Here is a 12,236-nt window from a genome sequence, read left to right on the forward strand (position 1 = left end):
GCAGCCGCATCATATCCTTTTTTTTAAAATTCTTTAGCCATGCTGCACATCATCAGAGATGCTGTGCAGCAATGCTTAAAACCATTGACAAAGCCAGGAATGTTTAATCAAGTGAGATCAGGAGGTCACACTCCTTTTTGTCAGAGATAAATGGTCTGCTTATAACTACTAATTCACACGAATTGGGTCGCTGCCGCCACAGCTTTATATCAACGATTCAGGAAATGGACAGTAGGCCCATGTTGTTAAAAAACAAACACGCTTGAAGTATTTCTGTAGGTCAAAGACCCATTCCTGGACCTTGGCATTAGCAGGGACAGTAACAAACGCTAGATTAGTGTGATAAATGTGCCTGCAATTATTATTGCTACTGAAATAAACCAAAACCCGTGTTTTGAAATTAATAAGAAAAGTGAGAATAATAAGAATAAATAAGAAAAAATGTATAGGACATGTATAGGACATCCGTCTGATACGAGGATTGTGCCTCACCTCGCCTGGCACCTGCTCAGGTCAATAAGGCTCCGCTCTGTCCGTCGTTGCCTCGATCCCTGACCGAGCTGGGAATACCTCCATTCCCAGCTCGGTCGGAGCTCGAGGCAACGACGGACAGAGCCGGGTTTATTGACCTGAGCTGGTGCCAGGCGAGGTGAGGCACAGTCCTCGTATCAGACGGATGTTCTATACAATTCGCTGATATGAAGGATCAGTATATGACATCAGAGGTTGTATTGATTACAACCTGTATGTACATTTTTTCTTATTTATTCTTATTCTTCTCACTTTTCTTATTAATTTCAAAAGACGGGTTTTGGTTTATTACAGTAGCAGTAATAATTGCAGATAGGTCCTGAAGAAAGCCGTGGACAGATTATCCAGAAGGCTGAAACATGTTGACCGCTTTTGATAGCAGCTATTTTTGAAACTGCTATATTTGCACTGTTTTTAACTAGGATTGCAATTGATATCCTAATAAATATAGTGTCTTTCTTTTGCAATTCCTATTTTAATCACGTTCATACTTTTTGCACTGCACTCACTCACTCCCACACATATTTTGGGATTTTCCTCATAAGCTGAATGAAAGTTAAACTTCTTTCTGTCTTTTTGTTTCCTCTTTGTGACTCTTCAGAGGACTCAATCTACCTATTATACCTCTATGATCAAGAGGGTAAATGGTAGGTTGGTTGGAAACCCAAATGAAGAAAACGATCACCTTGGTGAGTGATGGGAATTCAAACTCGATTAAGGGTCTTCTCATTCTTTAACTCTCTGTATTCATTATGGTTTTTCTCCTGCTGACATAGGTGGTCAGTTTCTTTACTCTTTTTATGTCAGATAGCTATTTGAACAGACCCCGGATTATATGTTAGTTTTGTGACTTATTGGATATGGGGATTTAATCCGTGGAAGGTCTATAAAATCCCTTGGACCCTCTATTACTTTTTTGGTTGTAGACTATCTTAACAGCCTGGGGTTCTGACTGTTTATAGCCTTCAACATCTGTCTGGATCACAAACTTCATGCCAAACAAGGAATGCCGGAATCTCCTCTGGGCTCACGCTATCGCAAAGCAAACCTTTTCAGTGTCAGATCAGTTCTATTCCTTAGGAAGCAGTCTGTGGCCCATGAATCCCATTGAGCGCTCCCTACTCTTTTCATCAAGTGGAGGCAGCACTGCTACAACTGCTTTGTCAGAAGCTTGAGTCTGTATGATGCTGGGATGACCAGAGGTGCCTTCAACACAATGGCATTGCTGCCTTCAGATCCTCAGAGGCCTTCTGACACTCCATATAACTTTCTTAGGTTCCTTCTTGCATGTTAAGGCTGTCAAGGGCACAACTATAGACCCATAATTCCTGTTGTACCCCTCCTAGGAGGGATCCCACCTGAATATGGGTAGCAGAAGCATCGCACTCCAATACAAACCGGATCGTAGCACGCACTTTTGCCTTCCTTAAACCCAGGTTAGACTACGGAGGATTCCCCACCTGGCAATTGGTTGTTTTGAAGCCAGTTTCGCCTACTGTTTCCCACCCAGCACCTGTTCCAGGTGCCCCAGATGGTCCACCCAGGAATTGCTTAAGACAGCAATGACGTCGAGGTATGCCACCAGAACGCTGTGATAGAACATAGTTCACCAAGCACTGGAAAGTGGCAAGAGCATTCAGGAGCCCAATTGGCATCACCCTCATCTGGTACAAGACATCTGGTATGAAAAACGTAATCTTCTCCTTGGCACTTGCTGCTAATATTATGTGTCAATAGGCACTGGTCAGATCAAAGACCTTTATTCGTCCAAGCTAACAAGTGTGGTCTCTGTTACAAGTATTTAGGGTATGTGACTGGGTAAGGGCTGTGCCTAATTTGTGGCAGTAGTTTCCGGTGCTCAGCACTGGCACTTAATTCTATACAACGGCTCTTGTGACAGTCTGCCACATTGTGGCGCTGTCTGTGTAATTTAGAGATATACATTAAAAATTACCATTACCTGTTGCCAAAGCCATTCTTATATCTTTGGGGGACTTGAAAAGTCTGAATTGTCTCATTTGTAGGCTGTGATGGTTAGTAGTTGTGTTGGCCGTATCAATGGCAGCGCTGACAGGTGTAATGGGTGGTGCCAGGTGCAGTGGCCCCCTGTTGAGGGCCCTGTCACTTTTTCTGTTACAAATTAAGCACTGTGTAAGGGTACAATTGCTACATTGGGCTTAAACTCGTGCAGACAACAACCATCTTTATAGTTCCAGGCTCAGCACACTCTGTACTGCGGGAATGTGTCACTGTTGCAGTTTGGCATTAAATTAACACCTGCGCCTATGTTTTTTGTGTCAATGTATGACACAAAAGTCACACAAAATGTTCGCGTAAACATGGGATTTCGAGAGTTCCCTTACTTATACTTTAAACACGAGCACCACTTTTCTTGCACTTTTTAGGTCTGGCTTTTGAGACCACGTTAGCTGTTACATCAGACTGTTTCTCTAAACAATTGACTGACTTTTGAGACAACTTTTGCTGTCTCGTCAGACTATTGTTTTTTCTAAAAAAAATCCACAGAACTATACATAGATAGATTGGCTTTTGCTAAATGAATTAAAGGGTCATTCACAGTTTGCTTCCTCCCACCACAGGATTCATGAATGGGTGAGTGTCAGACCACTCTACGCATTGGCTCCCTTCACTTTGAGTTTCGCACAAAATCCGTGCACATTGTTCATGTATTCATAAAAATAGTTAACTTTTCTTCAGTGGCAAAACTGATTCAAAGTATGCTGTCTTACATTATAAGTTTTTTAATTTTAATTTTACATAATGGTTATTTATTTTGCCTGAACCTGGCAAGCTCGGTTACACTGCGATTTGTTTTTGATCTCCTTTATATAGGTGGTATTATAAAGTGATTAAGTGATATTGTGACTCTGTTGCCGTCTGCAATGGGAGTGCTTGATCTTGATTTCATCCTGTCCCATTCACAAACTATAATAATAAAATGACTAGCACAACTGAAAGGCCTTTTTATTTTAAAGCATAAGTAGTAAAACAGCCATATCAGTGAATAATTTTTAAATGTACAATTTTACTGCAAGCATTTAGTGGATAAGTTTAGGTGGTGGCATATGCTCTTTTATTTTTATTTTTGTGGCATAAGCTTGCAATAAAAAATAGAAATTAACCAATGCACTGGCTTACCAAGGCCGGACGAATTGGCTTTGCCAATGTTTGTTTACATTGATGAGCAGCTCAGCAGCTGCTGTTGTGTGCAAGTAATTCTTATTAGTCTCTTGGGGCTGATTTTAAGGAAAGATTGGGAGTGAGTGGCTCAGACCATAGGTGGTTCATTACATACCAACGAATCTTCCTCAGCCCAAAAAACGAGGTTGACTTGAGGTGGTTTCTATGCCATAAACTTCCTTTATGTGGATCCTTAATGATCTTCTAAAAATCTCCATCTTCTAAGAAACTCCAATGTCTCTTTTTTTTTTTAAAGAATTTTATTGAGTTTTCAAATCAGTGCACCAAAAAACCAATACTACATGCAATAGCATTTTATATAAGACTCGATGTACATGTCAGGAGAAACCGGTTCTTCCATGTTTTCTCCCTAGTTCCTCCACCCACCACCCTCTCTACCCCCACCCCCCCCCTGTCAGTGTGCCCGCGTCAACCCCTCTTCAACTTCTGCATTTAGAACCCCGTGGTCCGAGAAATCCTAACTCAAAACAATCAAAAGAACACTTTCATTGTTCTCCAGACACAGGAGGCCCCGCATTGACACCCAACTGCGCCCCACGCTCCCACCGTGAAAACTCCAATGTGTCTTAACACTATTACTGACCCATATATGAAATATGCTCCCTCAATGGCATTGGCTTGTTCACCATGACTCCTAAAGACATTCAGCCCTGGACATTTTAATCTTAATCTAGTTAGATTCTCCTTGCTGCCCTTCTTTCCTACATAACCTTGGTACAGTCTTTGCTAAATCAATTTAATGTGCTCGACAGTATCAAATGTGCTACATTCCGTGTCTTTAAAGTGGATAAAAATCTAAATCTACCCATTCACATTAAACCAATATTTCAAGATGCGCAATTCTGATATAGATTTCCAAGGGGTACAGAAAATCTTATATCTATGATGAGAACTTCAAAACTGCTACAATCCCTTGCCATAGCAAAGATTGACTATGTTAAATACATTTGGCCTATCACGCTCACAACCAGAAATATTTTTCCCTTAACAATATGTGCATGATTGAGCAAATTAGGAAATTAAGGGTGGCCCATGTAAAGTTAAGGGCTATTGCATGTTATTTGGGTTGACGTTTAGAAACCCAGAAAAATGTGAAGTGAAAAAAAAAAGGAGGAGTGTTTCTGTCACACAATATTGCCCTGTCCATTTTATGATCACTTCTTGGTTGGATAACCGACATTAAAGGGAGGTGGTGGGCAACAGGACTGTACATGCATAACTGATTAACCATCATATCAGCACTGCATTAAGATTTTAAGAGGATGTGGTAATTTTGTATAGTTTATTCTTACATTTTGTGTTGGTACTTTTAATGACAATGTGTTTGATAGAAAACGTTTTGTCATTTGTCAATGAGCAAATACTCAGGGCTTTAAGTGGGATGAAAAAACTGGGGGTCTCCCAAAGGGGCGTGGCTAATGTAATTAATGGCGTGGCTTAAAACACGTAAGCTAAAATTCTGTGTTTAGAATAGTGTGCCCCCTAACTTGTATTTTGCTGTTTCTGTCATTGCATCTAGATATATGATACAACTAGTAACATCATACATACAAGAAGTCAGGACTATTGGCTTTGTCAATGGTTGTTATTTGCATAAGATAAATAAGCAGCAACTATGGCTTGAATATTATTGAAAAAGCTTCCACTTAAAGCCCTGGTGACACCACGACAATGTTGCTGCTCCAGAGTTTAAAAACGAAGAAGGGAATTCCAGAGAGAAAATGACTCTCTTTAAAGGATTTCCCTTCCCCAACAACGCTCACCTGGCATGACGTCATGACGTAACTCTACACTAGTGAGCAGTGCAGTCACTGCAGTCCGGAAAAAAAACGGGCCCCCTGTGCCAGGGCACAAAACAGAGCCCGATAGTTACCCGTTTCGAGGTCCCCCCTTAAAAAACTGCCGGTGCTCAGACCCAGTGAGACCGGGCCCACTTAAAGCTCAGCAAATACTTATTTTAGAAAAGTAACTCTCTACGTATTGGTGTTCCTAAGATTCTCGTTGCCCCTCTTATAGCAGCTCTTCACAATGCTATTTGACAGATTACAGAAGTAACAAGCATTTGCAATGCAATAGGTCTCGCATTTGCGGAAGTTTAAGCTATTGGCATTGTAAATGACAATGCCTTTTCATTTATTTGTTTTGATAATTAACACATAAATAAAAGTAATTGTCATTCACAGCGCCAATAGCTCAAACTCTTGTAAATGTAAGACCAATTTAATTTCAAAGAATCAGCCGCCATTGTCCTGGGCTGTTTGGAAAAGTGAAAGCGCACATGGCGTGCTGAATGCTGCAGGAAAGCATGTCATGCCTGCAGAAACTAATTAAAGAAAATAGGGCTTACAGACTAAATAAGATGCACCGTGTAACAACAGAAGTACAAGGGCCAGTCCTCATGGGAGGATACAAATGAAGACAAGGCAGTACTAAGGAGGGACTAACAAGCCTATTAACGAATAAGAAGCCAGCATTTACGAAGGACAAACACAAGCCAATGAAAAATATGGGCAGAGTGGGCGGTGCTTCAAGTTCATACTCAAATACAGCATTCCTCGCAGAGCAGCGCTCTGCCCTGGCTTGACCTAAAAATGAAGACGGAGCTTACGTTTTTAATGTTCCAGAGCTTCCTGACAGACTGAAGACTCTCCTCATCTTTAGCCAAAGTAACTATCGAACATGGGGTATTAGAATGTAATTAGAACTTCCGAAATATTAAGAACATTGCCTTTGCTGTTATCGTTCTGGAATATCTTTCTGTTTACGTGATGTAATACTGGACAACCAACCGTGAACTTATGCAAAGTGCCCCGGCATCAACTCTTTAGGTCTAATGTGCGCTATATAAAACTGCTAATGAATACATTCTAAATAAACACATGAGATGTGTGCTCAAGTTGCCTTGCATTGTACATAAAATTCTTCTTTCTAGAAAGCCTAACTATGGGGTGCAGAAACTATTAATTCCAACAGGACTTTGCTCTTTCCTGCGAACTGATATTCCTCTTTTCCAAATCCCCTCTTTCCCAAACTAAAAGACCCTTTAGCAAGCTTCTCTGGGATGCACCGAGTTTTTGGATCTCTGTTCCATAGGAAATAAGGCAATCCTTTCCTTTGAAATCTACATAAGAGAAGAAAAATGTGTGCTCCTAACTTATTTCCCAGTTATGACCCATATTTAAACTCTGCTTTCTGTGTCACTGATCCTAATGTACAGAATATACAATATAAATACTGTAATTGCACGTATGTATATTTGAATAGCTGTTATTTTAATGATCTTTTTCTGTAATGACTAAAAATTTACATGTTTGACATCAAATTGTGGTGATGATCTTTTGTATATGTTGGGCCCCATCCTGAAGTGAACTATAATCTCATTTTAGCTGCAAACTCCCATCTGAATCCAAAATAGGAAAACAAAACCAGGACAAATTACACCCAACCAGGGTGCTGGCTACCTCAATTTGCTGAACTAAAAAACTGTACCAAATCATAGAAGCCCATTTGTGGAATGCCATTTCGTGCACCCGGGATTTGTTCGCCTTTCTTAATTATGTGCATTAGTGATCCGATTATCAGGATAACGACTGGCTCTGGAACTGATTACCATGTAAATTAATTTGATTTAAAGTAATAGCCTGGAAGCTTACATTTACCTGCCCCTCCTGCACTTATCCTGGTTCTGGTACTGTATGAGGTATGTCTTGTGCAGAATGCTGACGTGTATTTGTTTTTTATAGCTGATGGCACTAGGCCAACCGCACTACTGCACTCCAACTGAATAAAGAAGTTACTCCTTGACTCTCCAGGTTGTACTGAAGTCAATCACTTCCGGTTTAGAATAGGCGGGCGAAGAAACGGCTTCCACATTTAAAGGTAAGTTTCCTTATTCAAAAATAAAAATAGCCTCTTAAACTTTTCTAACAGCACCTCTCTTCTGCGCTTTCACTCTCTTCACAACAACATTCTAAATGTAATCTTGATGACATCACAGGTAGGAAGGTACCAAGAGGTAAGGATGGCCATCGTGAAAGCTAAGGGACTAGAAGGAAGAAAAACATAAGGAAAGATCAACACTTCACCCTAAGATATTACAAGACTGGTAACAAACTCAGATACACCAAAAGAAAGTACATCAAACACCATAAATGTAATGTCCAGTCAATGCTAGATTTATAAAGAAGAATCAAACTTTTATTAACAGGTACAAGGAGAACATTTAAGATTGCAACAGCTTAAAACAGAAAGTGCTAGCATCTTCTGTGGCAGAGTTCAGATTCCAAGCACTTTATAGAGGATATGTACTTGATCCTAGTTTTAAAATTAAAATTGAGCCTTATCACTAAAGTAGTCATAGAGGGCAGTATTTGTGAATGTTGGGCTACCTTTGAACCGGATTAGCTTACCCTAGTTTTTGTTAGCACAGTCTGATTCAATAGAAAAGAGTTACCAGGCAAGGAAATACAATGTATAAAGATTACTGTGATAGGTTTGTTTCTTTGTTACAAAGGTCTATACATCTGGGAACAAACTAGCCCAAACTTGCCAGATTACAAGGCTGGAATCACGGCTGCGGAGTTTCAGGTTAAAAAATATTCAATAAATCAATCCCCCAAACACCCAAAATTAAAACGTCAACAGTGTTGAATGCTTTCATAGCCCTTGGGGTGTCATAGACTTGCTCATGATTACTGGCTGGCTTCGTTCCATTAGCAGGCTTCCAATAGATTTGGCAGTCAGTCAAGCCATATGCAGATCTTCCAGGCGATCAGGTGTCTGGTCCTCTCAAAGTGGTGCTGTTCATTTATATTCCCAATCTGGCCCCAACAACAGGAGTCTTCCACAATCCTGGCTAACCTCCAACAGGAAGGCAAGAAATGACTAGTACAGGTTCTGCCTATATTTCGACACCCACACTCATCTTGTGTGAAGGTAACCTGGCAACATGTTTGGTTCACAGTACCTACATATATTTCACATGGGGGCGTAGACTGGAAACCTGAGCCAACCAAAGAGTTGAACTTTAAAAGTTCATCATTTTACTCCTATCCGCATGTCCCAGTATCCAGGTTTTGGGGCCTAAATGCCTCAATCTACTATGGTTAAGAGGTCAGCATTTGGATCTGCTCGTAGTAAGGATGCAGGTTGACCCCAGACCTTAGCAGCTGAGTAGCTGACTGCAGCACAGGAATGCGAGCCAAAGAAGAAAAATGGGGAGGGCTCTTTTCCTGAGCAGAAAAGGCTCACACGCAAAGCGTCCAATAGAAATTTAGCTCCATGCAGATGATAACAAAATGATTTTATGTACCAATTCATACTTGCCAATATTCTACGACCAAAAAATAAGGTTGGAATTTTCCAGTTTTGAAACCAAGAGTTTCCACAATCATGGCATTTCACTACTTGTATTTGTAAAGGGAGAGCTCATCTTTGGTTCTCATGATGCTGAAATAACAATTGTTTAATGTCACCCAAGTCAAAGGCACTCATTTCCAACACATGATCTTTCACCCGAGTTTAACATCAAAGGAAATCACATTACATTGTAGGTAGGACCACGTAGCTTCTGACCCAGGCTGAATCCGGAGAAATAAATGGCCTGACAATAATTAAAAAAGCTGTGTGTACCTTGGAAAGAGATGAACCACCTAACACATCGAGTGATGTTAATCAGTAACCCTGCATTGGGTGGAGCTCAAGTTTACCTCTTAACAGGTTAAATTTGTAACTTCCCTGTAAAGCAATAGGATGAGGCAGGGAAATCTGTCTGCAGAAAATGCCTTGCTTACCCTCAAAATCAGATGACCAGGCAGAAGAAATATATGGCATGACATAAATGACAAAAAAGAAAACCTTGGTGTAGTGTCCTGGATTTAACCTCGTGGAGACGTCCACTGATATAAATCAGTAACTCCTGAAGAAGAGGCAGCAGAATTTCACCTCTTAACACAATATCACCAAAAGTGTAGATTACTCTGAAAAATCTGCAGGGCTAAATTTCTGCCAAAACTGCTAGAACCTACCTCTTAAATCAGTTCAGGTGGCATGAATGTTGATTCTTATAGGATGTAGGATTTGAAACATAGAAAGTATGTGTTTCTTATAACACTGTCCCCAAACAATGTTCATTAACACTTTTTAAAATTCTAATCAAAGGTATTTTATTTGGACGTGACTAGCTGTTGCGAAGTATATTATTTTTGGACTGATTGAGGCATTATCCGTATGGATCAATAAATTATTCAATAGCAATTGACTACATCTAGAGTCAATTGCTATTGACACCTAGAAGTTTATTCTAGAGATTTAGAAAGATCATTTCTTTCCTGAGTAGGGTATCTCATATCAATCTGCAGGAATATTTAAATTTGAATAAAATTACTACTATAGATTTTATATTGCACTTTAACAGAAAGCTATCTGTGTTTGTATGTCCACCACGGCTTGCTCCGTGCTGCCCATGGCATTTTGTTAAGCGTCTCTCACTTGTTCAGCTATGAAGACATCTAAATGCGGTCGATTCAAGCACTGCTTGTGGGCTCATCTCTCCCTGTGACTAGGCCTTGGCAAGGTACCGCTTCATGGGGTTCTCTTCCCACTCGGGCAGGGAGGACAATTTCTTTGACACCTCATCGGTAATTGGCCAGTCCCACGACTTGAAGAAAGGCACCAGGTTCTTCTGCACCTGCAGGGAGAACTTTTCCGCCCACAGGTTCATCTTGAAATTGTTCTCGTTTTTGACATCTTTCATCTTCTGATAGTCAGAGAAGAGCTGAATGAAGGGAGCCCAGCCGAACCCTTCCTGCAACTGGAAGAAAGCAGAAGCCAGATTCAATCGCTTGCACGTTGAGTACCTTTCAGCGCTCAAGAGAGCCATTGTAAATTACCCTCCTAAACAATACCTGGAACTTGATCTAGGACTATTTGAGACTGCAGTAATGTATTTCCCAATTAGGATAAGTTGTAGAGATAATTTGTATAATACGCACATGATGAAATTGGGCAAAGCCTCGGCGTGTGCAGGCACAAACAGGCCCATAGAGAGAGAGGTAATAGCTCATGTATGTGTAGGGAAATACACATGCAGATGGTAAGAACAGAGAGACCCCCTGCACCCATGTTCACACCCATGTCCATGGTAAGAGAGAACAGAGCTGCTACGTGTGCAAGAAGAGGAAAGTTACATTAGCATAAGGGAGTAAAGCATAGGTCCTGCACATCCACAGGAATATTTTCAAAATACCCAATGCCTGTAAATGATTCCTATTTACAATAATGGTATGTAAATCTATCTTGTGTTGGTAGCTAAAGTGCTGTGCATCCTCTACAAAGCTGGGATCTACAAAATTCCTCAACTTTCTTGTACAGAAGGCATTACATCTGTAGAAGGTCTCAATCACCTGGTGCAAACACTAACAACACTTAAAAAAAGCCACAAATATATAATCCACAAATTGGCATTCTTCTTCTGTACTAATAGACTGTGGAAGAATGTCTACCTCTACAGCAAACCTGCTCATTATCTTCTGAAATTCAGAATATAATTACAGCCAATATTTCCAGGACTTATTGCTCGCTTGATGAGCCGACAAATCAGCTGTGTTCCACTGCTGACTTAGGGGGTCAGCTGGAGTTTGACATTAATGGGCCTCCACTACAAACTGGCAGTTGCCCTGTACGCAGAGTTCTTGAACCCACCACCTCATCGACAGTTCGGACATGCAGTTTTTCCAGAAGAGAGCATCTTTACTGACTAACCATTGGAAAACCCTTATCCCAGCAGAGCTGTTGGCATAAATGGTTTTTGAATGCCTGGCCTATTTTCAGAGGGATCTTCCAATGACTTTGGCTATTTTCATGACTGGCTCTGACATGCACAGCATTGCACTACTAGATGAGAAATAAAAAAAGTCCCTTGTGTGCTGGTAGAAAACTCCCAGTTTATCCGGCACTTCCTTTTTTATCTTCTAAAAATAAACCCTGCTTTGCAAGTTTTTCTTCAGAAAAAAAAATATATTGCTGACTTGTGCGCTAAACTGACTGAGTACCTGCATTTTACTGAACTTCCTAGGATCACTGATTTTCAACATGCAAAAACAGGATTATAGAATATTAAAATGAATTAAGCCTGATATATGCATTTTTATACAATCGTCCCTCACTATTCAAGGAGGAGTCATTACAAATCTGGTTATATTTCCTCCAATTAAATACACACTTGTGGAGAGTCTATACATAAGGGGTGAAATTGCACATATTTGCTCCAAACCACCACTTCCTGAAGTGCTCCCAAGGATGCCCGCTACTTACGTAAATTGTTGGTGGTAGCGAGGAGTTGCCTAAACATGAAGAGTGCACTGGAAATGGACGAGGACCATCCTTTTTAAGAAATATCTTTACATGGTTATTGGAGACTAAATTACCCCATCTTTTTCTCAGAGAGTGTCACTTAGATACAGGCTCAATGGCAAAACACCACA

At 40.5% G+C, this 12,236-nt stretch overlaps 1 protein-coding gene across 2 annotated transcripts in view; it reads right to left on the reverse strand.

Moving 5' to 3' along the window:
• Window positions 1-7,924: 7,924 nt before the first annotated feature.
• LOC146772550 (TRPM8 channel-associated factor homolog) overlaps window positions 7,925-12,236 on the reverse strand; it is a 31,349-nt gene continuing 27,037 nt past the window's right edge. For both annotated transcript variants that reach the window (XM_085639599.1, XM_085639600.1), the window contains one exon: window positions 7,925-10,564. In XM_085639599.1, coding sequence (XP_085495725.1) covers window positions 10,313-10,564 — 252 coding nt within the window. In that variant the 3' untranslated portion in view covers window positions 7,925-10,312. The remainder of the gene's footprint in view (window positions 10,565-12,236) is intronic.

This window comes from Triturus cristatus, chromosome 12, assembly GCF_964204655.1.
Source record: "Triturus cristatus chromosome 12, aTriCri1.1, whole genome shotgun sequence".
NCBI lineage: Eukaryota > Metazoa > Chordata > Amphibia > Caudata > Salamandridae > Triturus > Triturus cristatus.